General features: G+C 44.6%; 1 protein-coding gene across 1 annotated transcript; it reads left to right on the forward strand.

Moving 5' to 3' along the window:
- The first annotated feature begins 3,751 nt into the window (after positions 1 to 3,751).
- mn1b (meningioma 1b) lies at positions 3,752 to 18,469 on the forward strand. Its single transcript, XM_028414205.1, has 2 exons — positions 3,752 to 8,297; positions 18,124 to 18,469. Exons 1-2 carry the CDS (start codon positions 4,763 to 4,765, stop codon positions 18,345 to 18,347), a joined length of 3,759 nt encoding a protein of 1,252 aa, XP_028270006.1. The 5' UTR covers positions 3,752 to 4,762; the 3' UTR covers positions 18,348 to 18,469.
- Positions 18,470 to 19,033: the final 564 nt, after the last annotated feature.

Consider the following 19,033-nt stretch of genomic DNA (forward strand, 5'->3'; position numbering starts at 1 on the left):
CCATGTGTCTCCCTCGCAGAGAAGATGAAGGGACATGTCATGAGTGAGCCCCTGTCGTTTAAATAGATTCTGCAACAGATGAAGAGAAGGACTGACTCAAAGATCTGACACAGCAGGACATCCAGGCATGTTACCAAAAAAAAAGTATCTCCGTTCAGAGCTAAAAACACTTAGTGATAGCCAGAATGACCAGATTTTTAATACGCAAGCGGATTTCATAGAATCGTGTAGACCTACAACACCACTGTTCGTGCACCACATGCCTGCATTTCCTGCCACACGGCAACCCACTGGGGTGAGGGCTTCTGTTTTTTGGAGGATGTGGTGCAGTGAAGAATAAAGTCACAGTTTTGTCCACACCTACTATGTTTGTGTGCGACTGGTCTCCCCTGGGGCCAAGAGTTTGCTCTGGGGCTGCAGGTTTTCTTGGAGAGGAAAGTTATTTCTGGCTTACATAGGTTGGCGGTGATGTCATGAGTATTTCCTCATCCTGCAGGCTTTGGTCAAGTTTAGCCCCAGAGATTCTCCTGAGTCTTTCCTGTTGTTCCGAGAGAGGTGTGGAGCCAGCCCTGAGTGTGTGTGTGTGTGTTGGGGTAGGATGGGGTGGGGGTCTGTCACATCTCTCCCTTTAATACAATAGTGCTTCTCTGGATGACAGATGCTGCTTAACCTGCCCTGACCCAGGGAGTTGTGATGGCTCAGCTGAGTGACAGGCCCATAGAGGACACAGTGAGGCTCTGCTCCTCAGTGCCTCAACTGCACAGGACGCTGTACTTCCCAACAAGGGAAGGAACTGTCTCTTTGGACACCCCCCACAGTAATATACTGTATGTCAAGCAAAGGCAAAGCTTAATGCCATGAATTAAAGGCAGAGAAGGGCGCCCACTTCTGTTATCTTGTCCTGTTGAGTAAAATATTGAGACAAATTGAGTACTAAATCACTGCAGAGAAGAGTGGTATTGTGACAGTGCTTGAAAGCCCGTACACTGTCCATTGTCATGAAGTCGCCTCAGCAGCAGCAGCAGCAGTAGTAGCAGCAGCAGCAGCAGCAGCAGCAGCAGCTCTGGGCTGCATTTATCATCACTGGGAACTCAGGAGGGAAGAGACCATGCCATCGGTTTGTCATACTTAACTTGTCTGTCTCCATTTGTGAAGACAGTGTAGACAGACCCAGCAGGAACTGTATCGCAGCTCTATTAGTATTACAGGCAGACAGAACAATATCTCTGCTGTTAGGCTGCAGAAAACTTGTTTCTAGGGCTGTTAATGGGGTTTATCGATCCAGCCTTTATCAATTGATAAATGAACACTTTTGCTGTTACATTTTGGTCATTTCATAATGGTGACACATTCACATTTTTACATTTGTTGAGCTAAAATTCTTACAACACATCATCCAGATGGCTTTCAAATGTGGAGGCAGTCCAGCAGTGAAGTGATTTTTACACACATGTACACAAGAACAGCTTAACACTGCTCTCCTAGCTGCAGCTTCTTCACTCAATGTCTTGTTCAAAACCATTGTCTATTCCTGCCTCATTGTCACTCTCAGCCTCTGTCCTCACACACAAATACACGCACCTACCTTCGTAGCACATTTCAGTGCCTTGTCCTCTCCTCTGTCGGGATACTGATAGCCACTCTGTCTGCATCTGTATAAACTTGCCTGTTTTGCAGAGCATATGACTAAAATTACCTCTTTTTGGTCCTCTGAACCATCTACAACACTAAAAATGTCAAATTAGAGAATGAAGCGTAGTACTTTCAGATCTAAGACATTCATTGTGGCAATACATAATCCCAGTGAGCTCAGCTGTGGTTTCGAAAAAAGGAAACTCATTGACCTCAGTAAAGTGACTATTTCCCGTGCTTGCCTTTCACTAAATTCACATGATCATTTTCATAGTAAAGCATCAGGTACATCACAGGGCTGAATGTTAAAAGTGATCAAACTATTTTTTTTTTCTTGAATGGATTAGATGTTTTTTTTCCCCATTTGCCCCATACCAAAGTCTAAAACTTACTTGTCTAAACAATGGAGTCCTATTTGTTCAACCTAAATTCATATTTACATTTTAAATGAGTATTTATAGTTTGTACAAGTTTACACATGCCTGCCCTGTATCATGCAGCCTGAACAGTCTACCCTCCCCTCTCTTATCTCCCTAACGCGAGCCGCTAGGTGGCACTGTGTCCGTTTGGTAAAACTCCTCTTGGCTCCCCCAAAGGCACAGAGCTCTGTCTGACACTAAATTCTCCCACTGCCCACAAAAAGTCGGAAAAAAAGAATGATATGGTGTTCCCTTTTTACCAAAGAAAACATCACCACAGTGGTTGAAAGTACGTTTGTCCAGCATACCCTCATTTTTCCCTTTTATTTTAGGTAATTATTTTCCTCTTAAATCTTCAACGGTAAAGACATGCACACCTGGATTAAATGCAGGGTGAAGCTGATGTGAAAGTTTCAAATACATTTTTATGATATGCTCAAATAAAGATTACACAAAGAGAATGAGCTTCTAACATATCTCAGAAACACATAAAGACAGATGGGCAGGAAAACATTCTGAATTACATAACAATAAACAAACCTAAATCTGCCAGTGGGTTATTGATGTTATTAAATTATGATAGATAGTTATTATATACACATTGGCAGGCTGACTTCGTTAAATTATTGTCTTAAACGCTCAAGAACTACTTTGAAAAATTAAACGTGTTATATGGCGTCACACAGATAACCTTAAGGGTTAATGTGGACCTACAGCTATTTAACCTTTGAAATAAATTGTCCTTATCTGGCCCTGCGAAAGATGTTCTAAACTATAATACTGAGAGAATGCTATTGATTATCGGAACCAAGGCCCAATATCATCCACATGATGTAGTTCAGATGGTCTTTTAAGGAGGATTTTTTTTCGCCCGTTGGGACTTTGATACACACAAGAAGACAGGGGCGAGTTTTTGGATTCGCCACAGTGATGTGATCCACGACACTTTATAATATTAGTCTGGCTTATACTTTCATCCTAACATCAATATCAGCTCATTCTTGTGTCTGGGCAGCACCTGCTATAAATCAATCTACTGAGGCCAGTTTCATTATTCAGCATAGATTTCAGATGTGACTTTTCACCTGCAGTTGCTTACACATGAGAACAAATTTAACATCCATCCTGTGACCTCAGCCTCATTCATGTCAAATGATTTTTTTTCCTCACTTATAAAAGCAATAAACTGCTGAATGCTCAATACGGCCTATTATTGGTAACTATCTTCAATCAGTGGAGACATGTTGAAGAAAAAGGAGCTGATTAGTCACAAAAGAAGTTTGCTTAGGCTATATGTGAAGAGGTTTGAAGCAGCAGCAGTGTGTTATGTCGCTTCCAGCGCTGGGAGGATATGAGAGTTGCAGGATTTTTCCCCCTCACCTAAATTCCTCCAGACTATAATTCTGTGAAATATTGGGGGAAGTGTCGTTTTTTATTGTTGGAAAAATAGCGTTTTTATCTGAAAAATAGTTAAAATCCGATACTTTCTTTTGGACAAAAACATTACTTTTTTAGGCGAAAGCCATTGTAAGAGCTGATTTACACACTAGAGTTTACAATCTCATTGACTCTACGGACCACCTTAACAGCGTTCGTCCCGCCCTCGAAGCTTTCTTTGGACGCTGTGATTGGCTGAGACCTCGTGGATGGAAGTGGCTGCAGAAATGCAAAACTTGTTGCTGGCTCTTCTGGACGCGTTGATCTCACACAGCGCCAAGCGGTAGAGCGGAGTGTGAGTGTATCTGTGAATCGCTCCCAAGTGCACTCAGACCACACCAGACCAGACTCGGTAAACGGAGAGGACGCACACATTAGGACCGAAACGCACAGAAAGGACTTAATGCACTGCGCTTCTCCACATATAGCGCATGACCGGCAGCGGGTGAAGGATGCTGTCAAGCCGCCTGGTAGTTGTGGAGTGCGGGCGGTGCGGGTAGTGCATGCCGCGCTGCTCCGGGTTTAGATACGTACACAGAGACGCCCCGGTTCCCCGGTGCTTGAGCTGGAGAGAGCCGTGCTTGTGGACTTTCCATCACACTGGACTTCTGGCTGCACGCCTGCTCAGCGCTTCTCCAGCTTTTAAAGGACATCAGTCTGCAGATTTTATTTAAAGTAAGGTTTTCTTCACTGAGACTCGCAGAGGCATTACCAACTGTACGGCACCGATTGGACTTTTTTCCTTTTCTTTCCAGCATGGGACCCTTTACAGAAAGTCATTCTGGGACATCTCACATCGGGCTGGAATAATGAATTAGCTCAAATAAACTGTTATACTGCCCGCTCGGTTGCATCAAGTCTTTTGCGCTCAACATTTACTTTATGTACCATGTTCCCCCTGAAGAAAAGCGCACAGAAAAACTTTGGAATGTGATACATCAGGCGTTTAGTAAGTTTAAAAGCAGTATTTTGTATTTGTTTTGATCAAGGACAGAAGACAGATAATATATACGGAGTACATAGTGCACAATTTACGTGCGCATATTTGGACACTGTCTCCTCTGCGTCCTAAGAGAAGTTGAAAATAACAAATAGATTTACAAGAAGGAGAACTTGGTTTTACAGTTAACAAAAAATACATAGATTAATCAGTATATTGATTTAAGTAGTTTTTTCTGTGCATCATATTTTCCTTTTTGGAGACAGACGGAAAAATAGACAGTGTGCCGATGTCTGGCAAACTGGCCGTCATGTGGGATTGATTGCAGGGGAGTATGTTTGGGCTGGAGCAGTTTGGTTCTCAAATTAATAGCAGAAACCCTGGCCAGTCGGAGAGAAACATAAACCAGCAGAGACTGAACATGGGCTCCCACTATAAAGGCCCAGGTTTTCACGCTGGAGGCCCGCCCGGAGCCGTGGAACCCGGCATGGGCCCTCTGAGCGAGCCGCAAATGCTCGGGCTCAATATGAACATGAACGGAGAGCAGTACGGGGGCTTTCACCCGCGGGGACACTCAGACATGCATGCAGGCGGTGGACTTCAGCAACAGCAGCAGCAGCAGCAGCAAGGACCGATGCATGGATTTTTTAACAACCAGCAACCTCATCAAGGACACCCTCACGGCCACCAACCTCACCCCCACCAACATCACCCTCATTTCAGTGGGAATTTCGGGGGGCCAGAGCCTGGATCATCATGCCTGCATGGTGGCAGGCTAATGGGCTACAACAACAATGGCATGGGACCACAGCAGGGCTTTGGAGAAGGATTTGATCCTCTTGCTGAAGGACAGACAGGGGATGGCTTTCCCCAGCAGCAGCAACAGCGTCCTGGAAACATGCCTGACTTTCAGCATCACGGTCCCCCCAGTGGCAACCATTCTGTCCCTGCCCCCTGTCTACCCCTGGACCAGTCACCAAACAGAGCAGCATCCTTCCATGGTCTTCCTTCTTCCTCATCCTCCTCCTCTGAGTCTCATGGTTTGGAGCCTCGGCGGATGCCCAACCAGGGAGCTGTAGAGGGATTAGAATATAACTTCTCAAATGAACCTCCATCTGGACATTTTGATGTACCTGTATTTTCCCCATCAGAATCAGAATCTCAGTTGCCACACTTTGGGCCAGGAAGGCCAGTTCCTGGTGGGAATTTCCCAGGGAACCCTGGCATGCCACGGACACCAGGCATGCAGGGCATCTCTAAGGGGCACCAGCCGCCACCACAGCCACCACAGCCTCAGCATGGAGGGTTTTTTGAGCGTTTTGGAAATGGCCGGAAGGTGCCTGTGGGAATGGAGCCTGGGGTCAATGCAAGACATCCTCTCATGCAGCAGCCACAGCAAGCTGGCTTGATAGCCAGACAGAACTCATGCCCCCCTGGTCTCCCCCGACCCCCACAGGCTGAGCCCGGCTCTACTAACCCTAACATTCTAGATGGAGGGGTCATGATGCCAGGCCAACACAACCAGTTTGAATATCCCATTCACAGACTGGAAAATAGGGGTTTGCACCCCTATGGGGACCCCATGTTTAATATGCAACAGCCAGCTCCTCCTCCCTCCCAACAGCCCCCAAATCAGAGGCTTCAACACTTTGACTCTCCTTATATGAACATGGCAAAAAGGCCTAGATTTGATTTTCCCAATGCACATGGCAGCGAAGGCTGGTGTGGCAGTATGGATAACCACCTCTCCCCCTCTGCCTATCCAGGCCTTCCTGGAGAGTTTACACCACCTGTGAATGAAGGTTTCGCACCAGGTCCCCTGCAGCATCCAGGGCCTGAGCAGCAGTCTCTGCAGCAGCGCCAGAATGCAGCCATGATGATAAAACAGATGGCTTCTCGCAACCAGCAACAGAGGATGAGGCAGCCAAGTCTGCAGCAGTTGGGTCACCATGGCGATGTACCTCCTGGGCCAATGGCTCATGGAGGCCCAGTCGGGAGCATGCCTCAGCCTAACTTTGACAGGGAGAATGGTGGCAGGATGCCCAACATTGACGGACAAAATCCTCATGTCACTCAGGAGAACTCCTGGTTTCAAGGGTCCCACCCACCAGGAGAGATGATGTCACGGCGTATGGGTGGAGCGGGTAATGAGTCAGGCCCCCATGACATGGGGCTGCAGCAGAATGGAGCTGGGATGATGTTCAGGCCAGGCATTGGCATGCAGGAGCCCATGAGGATACCAGGAGATGGACATGTGCAGACCCTTCATTCTCCGGGCATGCACTCACAGTTTGGTGGTAACATGGGCAACATCTCACAAATGCAGTCTCCAGGAGCAGGAGCAGGACATCCAAATGCACCACCAGAAAGGCGGCCGGCTGACTTCCCTGCACCTCCAATGGGAGCACAGCCAACATTTCCCTATGGGGGGGCTAACCGTCAGGGGCCAGCCCACAGTGCTCCCCAGGGGGTGAACACCTCACCGGGGAGCTACCCTCCTCAGCCTGAGTTCCCCTCAGGCCAGCGGCCGTCTGTTAGTAAGCTTGGATCTTTGTCCCTGGGGAACTTTAGCAAAACCAGCACTAAAGATAGTGTTTTTGGCCAAAGCTGCCTTGCAGCCCTTTCTACGGCCTGCCAGAACATGATCGCTAGCCTAGGGGCCCCCAATCTTAACGTAACATTCAACAAGAAGACCCAAAACGAGGGCAAGCGAAAACTGAGTCAGACAGAGCAGGACATTAATAGCAGCACATCTAATGGGACTGGCAGTGCTGGTCCTGAATATTTTCAGAGCAGCACTTCCCAGAACAGCCAGATGCCTGGCACTGGGAATAGCAACTCTAAGCCTGCAAGTCAAAGCCAGACGGTGCAGGGGGAAGCCAGTGCCCTCTCCCCAAACTACAACATGGACGCTACCCCGTGCAGTGAGGGGAAGGCAACAACAGGGAGTGGGAGAGGGAGAGGGAGGAGAAAAAGAGACAGTGGACATGTGAGCCCTGGAATTTTTTTTTCCTCTGACAATGGTAACCCTGTTGTAAGTCCAGGCCAGCAGACCCCCTCGGCTGGCGTTGGGGAGAGGGGTGGGGGCACTCCCCATGAGAAACACCTTCAATCACCCTCTTGGGGAAAAGGAGGTGACCTAATGCTGGGGGACCAGGCTGACCTAATGTCTTCTTTAGACAGTGGCATTCAAAGTGTTGCTGCCAAGTCTGACAGCAGCTCACCAAGAGTGGACTTTCCTGACGATGTCAGCACCCACTATGGCAACGAGGATGAGGTGTCCTCCAGCTCAGATGCAGGAGGAGCCGCGGCCACCAAGCCTAATCGCAGCCCTATGATCACCGGCTCACCCAAAATTCAGAGGAGTGACCATGGGTTGATAAATGGACAAAAGCCCCTTGGCATGGGCATTAACAATCATACTACCTCGACACCAGACAGCTATGGACTGAATGCTGGTGTGGGCACAGGGGCCAGTGGGGTGAGCCACCCAGGCACTCCTGGTGTGGAACAGGTACGCACCCCATCCAGCACCTCTGGCCAGGAAGAAATCCATCCTCTGGAGATTCTGCAGGCCCAAATCCAGCTACAGCGGCAGCAGTTCAGTATCTCTGAAGACCAGCCTCTGGCCATGAAGAATGGCAAAAAGAATGGAGACTGTCCCTCACAGAACGGAGACAATGAGCTGGCGAGCTGCAGCCCGGATGCTGGGAAGGGCTCAATGGGCACTATTGACCTTGACACCCTCATGGCAGAGCAGCACGCCACCTGGTACGTTCCCAGTGACAAGGCCATGATGGACGGGTCAGAGGATGACAAGGCCATGGGACCCTGGGAAAAGAATAAGAGCCAAAACAACAGTAAAGAAGGTAAGACCTTTCTTATATTTCACCCACATCACCCTCCCTCTCTTGTATAAAAATCAAACTGCATTTACTGAATTTACTGTTTACAGTTTTGTTTTTACATGAATGCATTTTCAGGTTTATAATGCTATTTGACATGCAGTGTGAAATGACGCACACACCAGGTAAAAAGCTGTAGTGATGCTGATAGTTCAGCGGACCTTTTGTCCACACAGAGCGGGAAGAAAGCAGCCGTCTGTTTACTGGGGATCTTTGTAATTTAGAGCTGCAGCTTATATGAATATATAAAATTTAATGGGTAGCGCTATTCACGTTTTTACAATAATATTAATAATTAAGGATTTATACGGTATTTTATGCGTTAAAATGCGACCTAATTAAATAATGTAAAAATATAAGAAAGGAAATGTCTTAGTGAACAAAGTAAACATTGTACTTTATGCACAAAAGTATTTTGGGCTTCTTCATTGTACACGCACTTCAAAAGAACAGCTCAAGAAAAGTAAACATTTCCTGTGGTTCTTTATCTCGGTTTTCAGGGTGAACAACTACATTGAGAAGATTAATAGCTTTCTGAGGATATGCGTTTGCGCAGCGGGGTTCCCCTTTGCCTTGTTACGTGTTTGTTTTTGTTATTACCATGGGATAATACAGAGCTGGTGAAAGTGGATTGATTTTAGATGGACAGATATCATGGCGAAAATACTGCCAGTGAGTTTAATATACGTTGTTAATTTATATATGTGTAAATGCAATTTTTTTTATAATCAGTAGCCTAATTGTTTTTAATTGAAATAATTTAAGGATATTCTGGAGTCAGATTTTTTTTTAGAATCAAAAAGGTTTTCCCAAAATGTTTCTCAAGAAAGTGGAAAATGTGCTAATTAGGCGAGTTTTATTTTCATTTTGTCGTTTGATTATTTTGTCTAGTAGCACATCATTTTTATAATTCTAATCATAATCATAATAGTGATTCGAATAATTGTGTTATTTCGCCATTACTATATTAATTTTATTATTCTATAAAAACACAATGTTATAAATATTAACAGCTGAATTACCCAAACGAAATGCCGTAACATATATTATTATTATTATTATTATTTGTTTTTTGGGGGGTTAAGCGTTTTTTTTCTGCTGATTATTTTCATATCGAATCTAATCAGCAGAATGGGATGGCGGGCGTTATTGTTATATAAAAACATAGTCGTAGTCAGTGTGTGGTCTGCGTTACAGAAAGGCTGGTGAATATTTGTTTTTTATAATGTGGATGTGTGCATCTGTGCGTACCGCGTACAGCGCGTCTTGAGCGCCCCTTTGTTCTGTTCGGCGCGGGTGCAGAGAGGGGCGGGGGCGCGCATCGCGCGGACTCCAGAGTCCAGGCACATTGTTTATGTGAGACTGAACACGGGGTGTCGGGTTGTAACAGTAATTCCCTTACACTGTAAGAGCACTGTATCTGTGGCAGAAGTCTGTATCACTGCTCACCTCACTGTGCCTGTTTATTTGATCCAGAATCAAACTGGCCACTCTCAGCCACTTTCCTCATAATCTAGAAAGACATATACTGATTCATGGGAGTGAAAGGCAACATCAGTGATAAAGAAAAATTCATATTCTTTTTAAATGGAAACCCAACACTGATAGCAGGCTTCCACACTCATCCTGTTGCCATCACTGTTTTAATTTATGTTCTTTTATCACAGTTAAATTCAAGAAATCATGAGCATTTCAAAGCATATAAAAGCAGAATAATATGGTTCTCCTTTCCTCTCCTTTTCTCTCCTCTGCTCTCCTCCTCCTCCTCCTCCTCCTCCTCTTCCTCCTCTCCTCTCCTCTCCTCTCCTCTCCCAGCCCTCCCTGCATGGACACAAGGCATGCAGCTCTGGAGCGATCGATAGCTAGTTAGCACAAATCACGGCTCCTGACAGTTTCTCATTTGAGTGCTTCAGACGGCAAAGATGAAAAAAGGGTGGAGGTGTATTTGGGAGGGGAGGGGGATTTTGAGATTGAATCTGATGCTTAGGCTACACAGAAGGGAGCAAAATAACATAATAATTTAAGATAAGTCATAGCCCACAGTGTAGTTCCATAAGAGCCAACATCCCACAGGCTTTTCATACTGCAAGAAATATCCACCTCGACCAGTCACAGTTTTATTATGCCCTTAGTCTTATGAACAAAAATCTGCCAGTGACACTAATTTCAAATAAATCTAGATAATTGTTTAGTCTATTAGCCTTAACGGAATTTAACATGGTCAAAGAAAGATGATTATTTTAATAAGGAGCATTTATATAATTCCAAGAGTCTTCTCCTCTTAATAAGTTAAAGTAACATTTTCATCTTTTGCACGACAACATAATTTTTTTCCAGAAATAATATTCTGAACAGTTATATAAGTTTGAAATTTTGGCTACTAAGAACGTTGAATTGTTTGTTCTTCCAGGTGAAATAGTTGTCTACCTGCTCCCTTCCAAAAACCTATTATGTCATCAGCATTTCATCAGAATTTCATTTTTAAAACAGACGTTTTATCAGACTAAAAAGCTCAATAATGAAGTGCAGTTAATTCCTTAAATACCATACTTTGAGTGTAATTATTAGCAGCACTACAGCTGCCTTTTCTCATTTCATTTTATTTTACATGTGTGTGGTTGTCGAGCGTTCAGCTTTGCAGAAAGTGTGTGACCTGTTTGTGCTGAAAGGATAAAGTTTGTCCTGAGAAGTGTATCTTAGTTAATTATTTATGTACGTTCCTTCTGCTGTAAAAAAAAAACTAGAGTATTGAAGGCTGTGAATTATGCGGCCGTGTAATGCAGCAGAGTTTGGAAAAACTGATGGCAGTGAGAGTGAAAGATCTGGGGGTGGGTGTGGTGGTGTTGGCGGTGGTCAGGGGTCAGTGTGGTTCCTGTGAGGTGAAGGTTTCCATCGCTCATCGCCTCTTCTGTTTGTCTCAGCGATGTGAGTGATGACAGCAAATATGATGTGATTCGAATACGACGGTGAACTTTTTGATATTGATGTTTAACAAACTTCCTCTGAAAGTTTGAAGTTGTTGACAACTAACTGATAAAAGCGAAACCGTGCTCACAGGAAGTGCAGTCTCAGTGCACCCGGCTCAGCATCTCTCTGGTCCCTCTGTGCCTGTTTAAAGTGATGCATGTGGCTGTAATATCTCCCTTTGGACCCCATATTTGGCCTCCTCTCTCTGTGTCATTGTGTAGCAGTAAGTCTGGTCTGCTACACGACAACATGCAGGCAAGTAGTTGAGGTGCACATGTGTGTACAGCGTCAGTTAATTTATTTCTCCTTTTTTGTGTATATTTTTTTTACACTCTTCCTCTTCCCTTCTCATGTCTTAGCCAGGAGCTGACCATTCTCTTGGAAACTCATGCAGAGTTTAGATAACAGGCGAACAGCAGGCGAAGGAAGTGATTCAGTTATTTTTATTTTTACTTTTCTCTGTTTTTGCCGCACACACTTTTTACGCGACTTTCCCTTTTTTTATCACTTAAAACACTTCACAGTTGACCCCGTGGAACAGTTTCAGTCTTCACGCTCAGCAATCAGTCCTTAAACAGCTCTAATAATGATCAAATCTCATCACTCTGACTTTGACAGGTTTGAGAAGAAGGAACTTGCATCTTATCACACCTGCTAGAAAGCACTTAAAGTGCAGAGAAAGGCTGTATTGATATTCCACCATGGAGCGCAATCCTGTGAGACTCACTGGCTTTGACATTTCAGTGCGACAACAACCTCACAAATCATACCAGTAATTTCTGTTTCCTTTTTTTTTATCAAAAGAAGAAAGTGATTGGCACGTGCTTCAATGTTGGAAAAAAACAGCTTCGGGCAGTCTGTGTTCTTTACCTGTCATTACAAGGTGTTTCATATTGACTGTTTCAACAATACACATCCACCAAGACTCCCGCACACTCCTGCACTGCAGTTATCATGATCATTATGATAATCACAGCAATTAGCATTGGTAATATTATTTTCCAGAAGTCATAACTCATCCTCCAGTAGCTTCTGCTAGTCCTGGTTATTGACAGGTTCATCAGAGGTACTGTGCAGTTTCTGGTTTCCCCAACGCAGAGTAATGATTTAGAAACTCTTTTGTGTGTGGTGGTGTTGTTTAAAGACAATAATATAATTATATGTAATGTAAAATGTTTTTACTACATCTGTGTGTGTGTTGTCCATGTGACAAAGAGCAGGATTGTAGGCACTGCAATGTGATAGTTTGGATTTGTAAGCTGTAGACATGAAGTTTGATTTATTTAGACTCGGTGTCAGGCTCACAGCTTCACTCCCCGATCTCAGGTGTCTCACTTGGTTGAGAACACTCGCTTAATTCTAATGTGTTGAAAATATTTAAGAGTATTTACTCACCCTGTAAACACCGCACGATTGGAAATCTCGAATGTAAGGACTTAGAATCAGCGTTGGTGTGCACTTATGTTTGTTTTTTATGCTACGTGTGCAAGCAGCATGTGTGTGTTCTATGTGCTTGGGCTTTTTTTGCAAGACATTGAGCACTAGTGACAGTCAAAGGAAGCCTACTAAAGAGACGTGCTTGTGACTGATGAAGAGGGGGGGGTAAAAAAAAAGTGAACAAAGGTGTCAAGCCTTTTACTTTTTGCTTGGATTTTCAGCTCTTCAAAATAGAAGCTCATCCGGTGTTTTGTTTTCCCTGGGGAAGGGTGTTAGAATAAAATGAAACTTGTCTCAGCATGTGGTAAATATTCTCCTTGGATGCATCCAGGAATGAAAAGCTGAATTTATCTGAAGATGCACAGAGCGAGGGGGGTTCCAAAACCTTCGATTGCGGATGTTTGTGGCGTGACTCCAAATGCCCACTGTCTTGTAGAATAACCGCCACAGTGTCTAAACAAGACCAACAAAAGTGCATCAGTTTGATCTTAAGCTGCTGAGAGGTTTCTTGTTTTATACATGTGTGCAGATTTTAAAAGGTGTGTGTGTGTGTTTTCAGGTTTTGGGAGGTGTAGATGTTGTCACGCTGCCAGTAGCGGTTATGTTATTTGCCTTACAGGTAGTCGTCAGGCGTCTTTTAATTTGTATTGAGGAATTGACAAATGAGTTATGACACTGGAGCTGCTTCTCCTGGGAGACAGAAGTAGAGACTGATGGAGTGCGAGACAAAGTAAGAGAGATAGAGAGAAGTTGTTTTTTTCACATAACATCTGCAGTTTCGCTCACGAGGCGAGCGACTAGGTAATAGCTACCATTTGCATTTATGGAAGAAAAAATAATTCAATTGAAAACGTTTTTTTCCCATCAGTTTTATGCTCCATGACTATTGTTTATTCTTGTCTGCACGAGGACGACGGTATCCCAAATGTAACTGCACGTACAATATCAATTTAATTACATAAACTGAAATGATCTGTTACCCCCTTTTTATACATTTCTTCAATATAAAAGTCTCTTCCTAATTTTAACATCATCACTGTACCCGTGTGTGGTTGGCCTCTGCCAAAAAGGAGCAAACACCAAAAAGTGTGCAGCAGCACCATGCTGAAACAAAATAGAGACAGTGAACTAGATCAATATGTCACTGACTTGGATGACATGCTGGACAGGTCCTGGACATGGTTGTGAGTTATGAAGGAGGCTTTAAATCACTTCCCATGTTCTGATTTGTGTCTGGTTTCCTAAGCACGTCTTGTGGCCAGAGGGGGAGGTGTGTGTGAGTGTGGGTAAGAGTTTGAGGAGATGGGAATGGGTGTGTTGCTGGAGAGAAAAGGTAACAAATGCTGGGGGCAGTGCCTGCCTGGGCAAGTTTTTTGTCTTTCTTTTTTTTCTCCTTTATGTTGCAGGGCAGAGAACAGAGAGGAAATTCAAACCAAAATAACCCCCGTGCCCTTGCCTGAGAAATGTGCCCCCATTCCCTCCAGATATCCTCCCTGCTCTGAGGGAAAGGTCAAACTACGGCAGTTGGGTGGAGTTTAAAAAGGGGAGGGGGGGTGCATGGGAGTCTCATATGCCCCCATCAACCCTGGGGTGTGGATACCTGTGACAGTACCTCTTTTCACCCCTTTCCTCAGCATACCTGTAGTTGAAGGGTGTTTGATGTAATAAACTCAGATGTTTTTTTGTTTTTTGCACTGACCTGCATAAGGGGAGACGATGCACACGCACACGTTTCAACACGCAAGAGAAATCTTAGCCTCCTTTTTTCTCAGAAACAGACTTTTTCCTCTGAGGATCCTAACGGTGGTTTTTGTGCTGACAAAGACAGAGTCCACACACAAGGCCGGAGTGGTAGTTGTTATGCTAAAGGAATCTGACCTGATGTCACACACTGTCATATGAACTGAGGCCTTTGGATGTTTTTGTCAGCGAGCGGAGCGTTGTGATTGGGCGGGTGTGTGTTCAGAGAAGCTGGGGTCATGGCCTCAGGAGCACGGGGTTAAAGGTGAAGTGTCGTCATGGAAGTATAGAGCTTGGGATAGAAAGGGCACTGGCCTGCCGCATGGGATGCTGGGGCCTGGGAAATCAGTGTGACGGAGCAACCAAAAAGGAGCTTTGTAGGTTCAAACCGACTGACACGCTGTGTTTTCTTCTTTAAAAAAAAGATTTTATTCAGCTTCTTTTTTCCACTACATAAAATGTCTGCGATACGGTCGTTATTTTTAACTCTGCTGTTGTCTTTAAGATTAATTGAAATAATAAGTGCTCGCTGTAACACTTATTATTAAAACTGTTAGAAAACACAGTCTCTGAGCAGCCATTGTTTACCTTCCTGTGCTGCGTCGGGTGTGTTGAGTGTGTGTGGTGCGACATGTAAACCCGTGTCAGGCCGTCAGCTTCCAGACACATTGGTGTCATCCAGACAGCCGGAGCTGTGAGCGGTGCTCCCTGCCTTCATGGCATTCGAGCTCTACTCATCTCTGTAAATCGTTTCTGGCTGTGTCTGTGAGACGGCTCCACAACCCTGCTGCTGCGTGCGCACGCATGAGAGTGTGTGTGTGTGAGCCTCATCATCAGGCACCAAATAAAAATGTGTCGCACTTGGGGTGAGAGATATGGTGATATAAGTGCATCACATTAAATTCAGCATTTACTTAACACATGGCTATGGTAATCTTTTGTGGCTGTAATGTGGTTAAGGATATTTAGGTGTATCTGTAGCTCGGCGCAGCTGCTTGTGCTGTTACTGTTCTCATTTTATTAGGTATTTTCCCTCTTGCTTATTGAAGCTAAGCACTTGTTCCCTTCAGATGAATAGGCTATTATAGAGATATTACCGCGGATATGAATTCTCTGTTAGTCAGTGAACAACCATAACGAGGTAGATCTTACTGGAAAAAAAAAAGATTTTCCTGCTTGTAAAATGTCATGGTGATTTGGGATTTTGACTTGTGTGATGTAAAATTTCACACTGCTGTTTTCACCCTTGAACAAATCCACCGACATAGATAATGCTTACAATTTAAACATTTGATTTTTTTTTTTTTTTTTTTTTAAACCTTGTATCCCCCTGGCTACCTTATAATACGGAGTGATATTTTAATCATGTGCTGGTCAAGTGTTTGGCTTATTTCACAAGTGGTGGATTTTACATCTGCAAATGGCGAATGGGAGGAAGTAAATGGACTGATTGCCCATTGACCACATTTTGTAAGCAAAAACAAGTTTATTTAAGATCATTTACCTGAATATAAACCCTGGATTATAAAAGCGATAAATTCATGTGTGTGTGCAGAAAAGAACATTTTTTTATATATTTGAACTGTATATTTATCTTTGTACTAAAGCTGAGTAATGTGTTTAGCTAAGATTGTGTGTGTGCATGCATATGTACACAGTGTGTGTGTGAGCAGCTGAGGGCTGGTGTGAGTATGGCAGCAGCAGCAGCGGCTGGCGTGTTGTGTTGTGTGTATTTGGCTGTGTGTGTTGTCAGTTTGCTGTGTGTCTGCAGTGAGCCAGGGGAACGCTTGGCTGCCTATTCAGGCCGGTGCGGACCCTGCTGTGCCCAGCTAGCATGAGCTGCTGGCGGGTGCTGCAGGGCACAGTGCTGGGAAGAGGGAGTGTGAGAGGGTTAGGGTGGAGAGGGGGTGATACTGGCAGGGGGTGGGGATCAGCCATGCTGAGGTGTATGACTGGACCCTCTGGCAAATGTGAGATCTTGTCACAGCCACCACCAACACCGCTCTAAATCCTCATTTCTCCCTCACCCCACACCCTCAGCCCCCCCACTTACACCATGTCCCTAGTCCTTAGGAGGGAGATGGAGACAGAGAGAAATTTTCAGAGACCGGGACAGATGAAACGGAGAACAACAGGAGGCTTGGCTGCCTGACCTTTCACCAAATCCCCCCACTTTTCCATTCTAGTGGTTGCAGCCTAGACAAGCTGGGGGGCATGCCTGTCTTAGTGCCTGCATGTCTCCTTCTCTTGGTCGTCCTAGCTGCTTGGTCTTGCCTTGTTCTCTTCTCCGGCTGCGTTTTGTCATAACTGAATCACTGCTGCCTCAGGTTTTGTGAAAGCAGAGAGGAAGGGAGATGAAAACAGTAAACAAAACAAAAAACAGTTTAGGAAGGAAAGAAGGACGAGCTAAAAAGAGGAAACAAGGTTGGAGGTTGGGGCGGTATGTGTCACTTTTCTCTTAGGTGAGCAGCACCCTGACTGGAGTGTCGGGATCTGCAGCCTCTGTGCCCGAATTGCCGTCTATCACAGCCTCTCCCTCCTCTGACACGTGTAACTCAGCTTGTCAGGGCTGTTTTCTACCTCACTCTGAACTCAGACAACCAAGTTGTCTCTACACCTCAAAGCTCAGTGTCTCTGTGCAGCACACTGATCTGTTTCAAGCATCTGCACGGAGGAAGGCGGTGGTATGTTTTGTGTGGTGTGGAGAAGGGAGATTAATCGGACTGATTTAAGTGGAGGATGTCTAACATCTTCACACGCATTTTCCCTGCGCTGTGGGCTAGCTTGGAGGCAAAACCCAAAGCACTGAATGCAACACTAGTGTCATAACACATAGCCTATCCTTGTTGATGCGTGTCTCTTTCTCCTATTTTATATTTTGTGTGTCTTCTTTAAATTTCTTTCCGCATTTGTGCCTTCCTCTGTATGCCGCAGTCTGTATTTTGGCAGATGAGTGTGATGAATTGTGACGCTGCACTTTATATGTATAGTTCAGTGAGGCACTCCCTGTCCTCGTCAATCTCCTCTGTGGTTAATTTTTTCGTTACATGGCACAAAGTGATTTTTCTCCGCGTGTGAAGCATGCATCTACAATTTTTTTATATGACTTATAATCAACCTGGGTATGGATTTCCTGGTGGCTTGATGCTATCATTTACTATGAGGCTTCACACCTTGGTGACACGGGGTCGATCCTGTGGCACGGTCATTATACCAGTAAATTGGGTCAAGCAGGGTTAAAGGACAGTTTTCCTGCTGGCCTTTAACCCACTGACCAGAGGTCATGCAGTAGTGTTTCACATTTTCACGCCTGGCTGGGACCAAATGTATGCATGTATATTTGTGTGTGTGTGTTTTCACGTGTTTATATCAGGCATGAGGAGGTGGAGTGTGAAGACAGGAAGCTTTGCTTACAGCCTCCTTTTCGGGTCTTATTGATGGGTGGGGGGGTGGAATAGTGCTGAATTACTTTCACAGTGCAGATTTAGAGTGGGATGTGAAAATGACACTGGTTTAATTAAAAGTGTGTATTTTAAATGGTTCATCTGTATCAAAGAATGCCAGTTGCTTAAAGTTGTTTTTCATTTTTTTAAATTCTTTTTAATACAGTCTTAATTAACCTTTTCCTCTCTGTGCTTGTCTGCAGATTCAGAACTCTCCCAGAGTAAGGCTGGAGCCGGGGCCCCTGGGGCTGGAGGAGGAGGAGGTGGAGGTGGGAGCAGTGGAGGGAACCACCTGCAGTGCCTGTCCGTCCACTGCACAGATGAGCTGGGGGACAGTAAGGGCCGAGGGGGGCCCGTCTCATCTTGGCGCTCTCTCCACTCTGATATCTCAAACCGTTTTGGGACATTTGTGGCGGCTCTGACTTGAACGAGGAAAAAAAAAAAAAGCAGGCCTAGTGAAGGAAGGAAAGGAGATCAGAAAATAAGAACTCAGAGACAAATAATGATGGATTGTGATGATGATGATGATCTTTTTTTTTTTTTTGACGAGACAACTGCGTGCAGCTCTTGCCTGTTCAGGGAGAGAAAGACATTTACACTCATAAATGCAAACATAAATACAGTCACACACACACATACACACACCTTAACACACATGCAGATACCATCTTTTTTTCTGATACATGCAGTCACACTTACAAACACTCTTACATCACATACTGCTGGACATTACAGCTCGGGCTCTACTCAACGATGCCCACATCCGGAAAACCTCAAATCAATATTTTTTTTTTCTCTTTTATTTTTTCTTTGTTGAAGAAAAATAAAGAAATGTTAACAGAGAACACAAACCAGAAAGGGGACGTAGAGGTTGTCATTGGCTTTGATTGTATACCAGTGTTTAGTCTCGTGATGTGATCTCATGACTTTTACTTTATCTCAGTTATGAGTACACCTCTAGTGTGTACATAATTCTTAAAGTGGAGGAAACTTCCGAGGCCACTAAAGTTTTGCCCCCCAAAAATCTCTCTGTACTCAAAATTAGGAATTTTCTTACTCTACGATTAAAAATATGGCCTAAACACAGAGAAGTAGAAGTAGAGGAAGAAGGAG

Source organism: Parambassis ranga, chromosome 9 (assembly GCF_900634625.1).
Source record: "Parambassis ranga chromosome 9, fParRan2.1, whole genome shotgun sequence".
In the NCBI taxonomy this organism is placed as follows: Eukaryota; Metazoa; Chordata; class Actinopteri; family Ambassidae; genus Parambassis; species Parambassis ranga.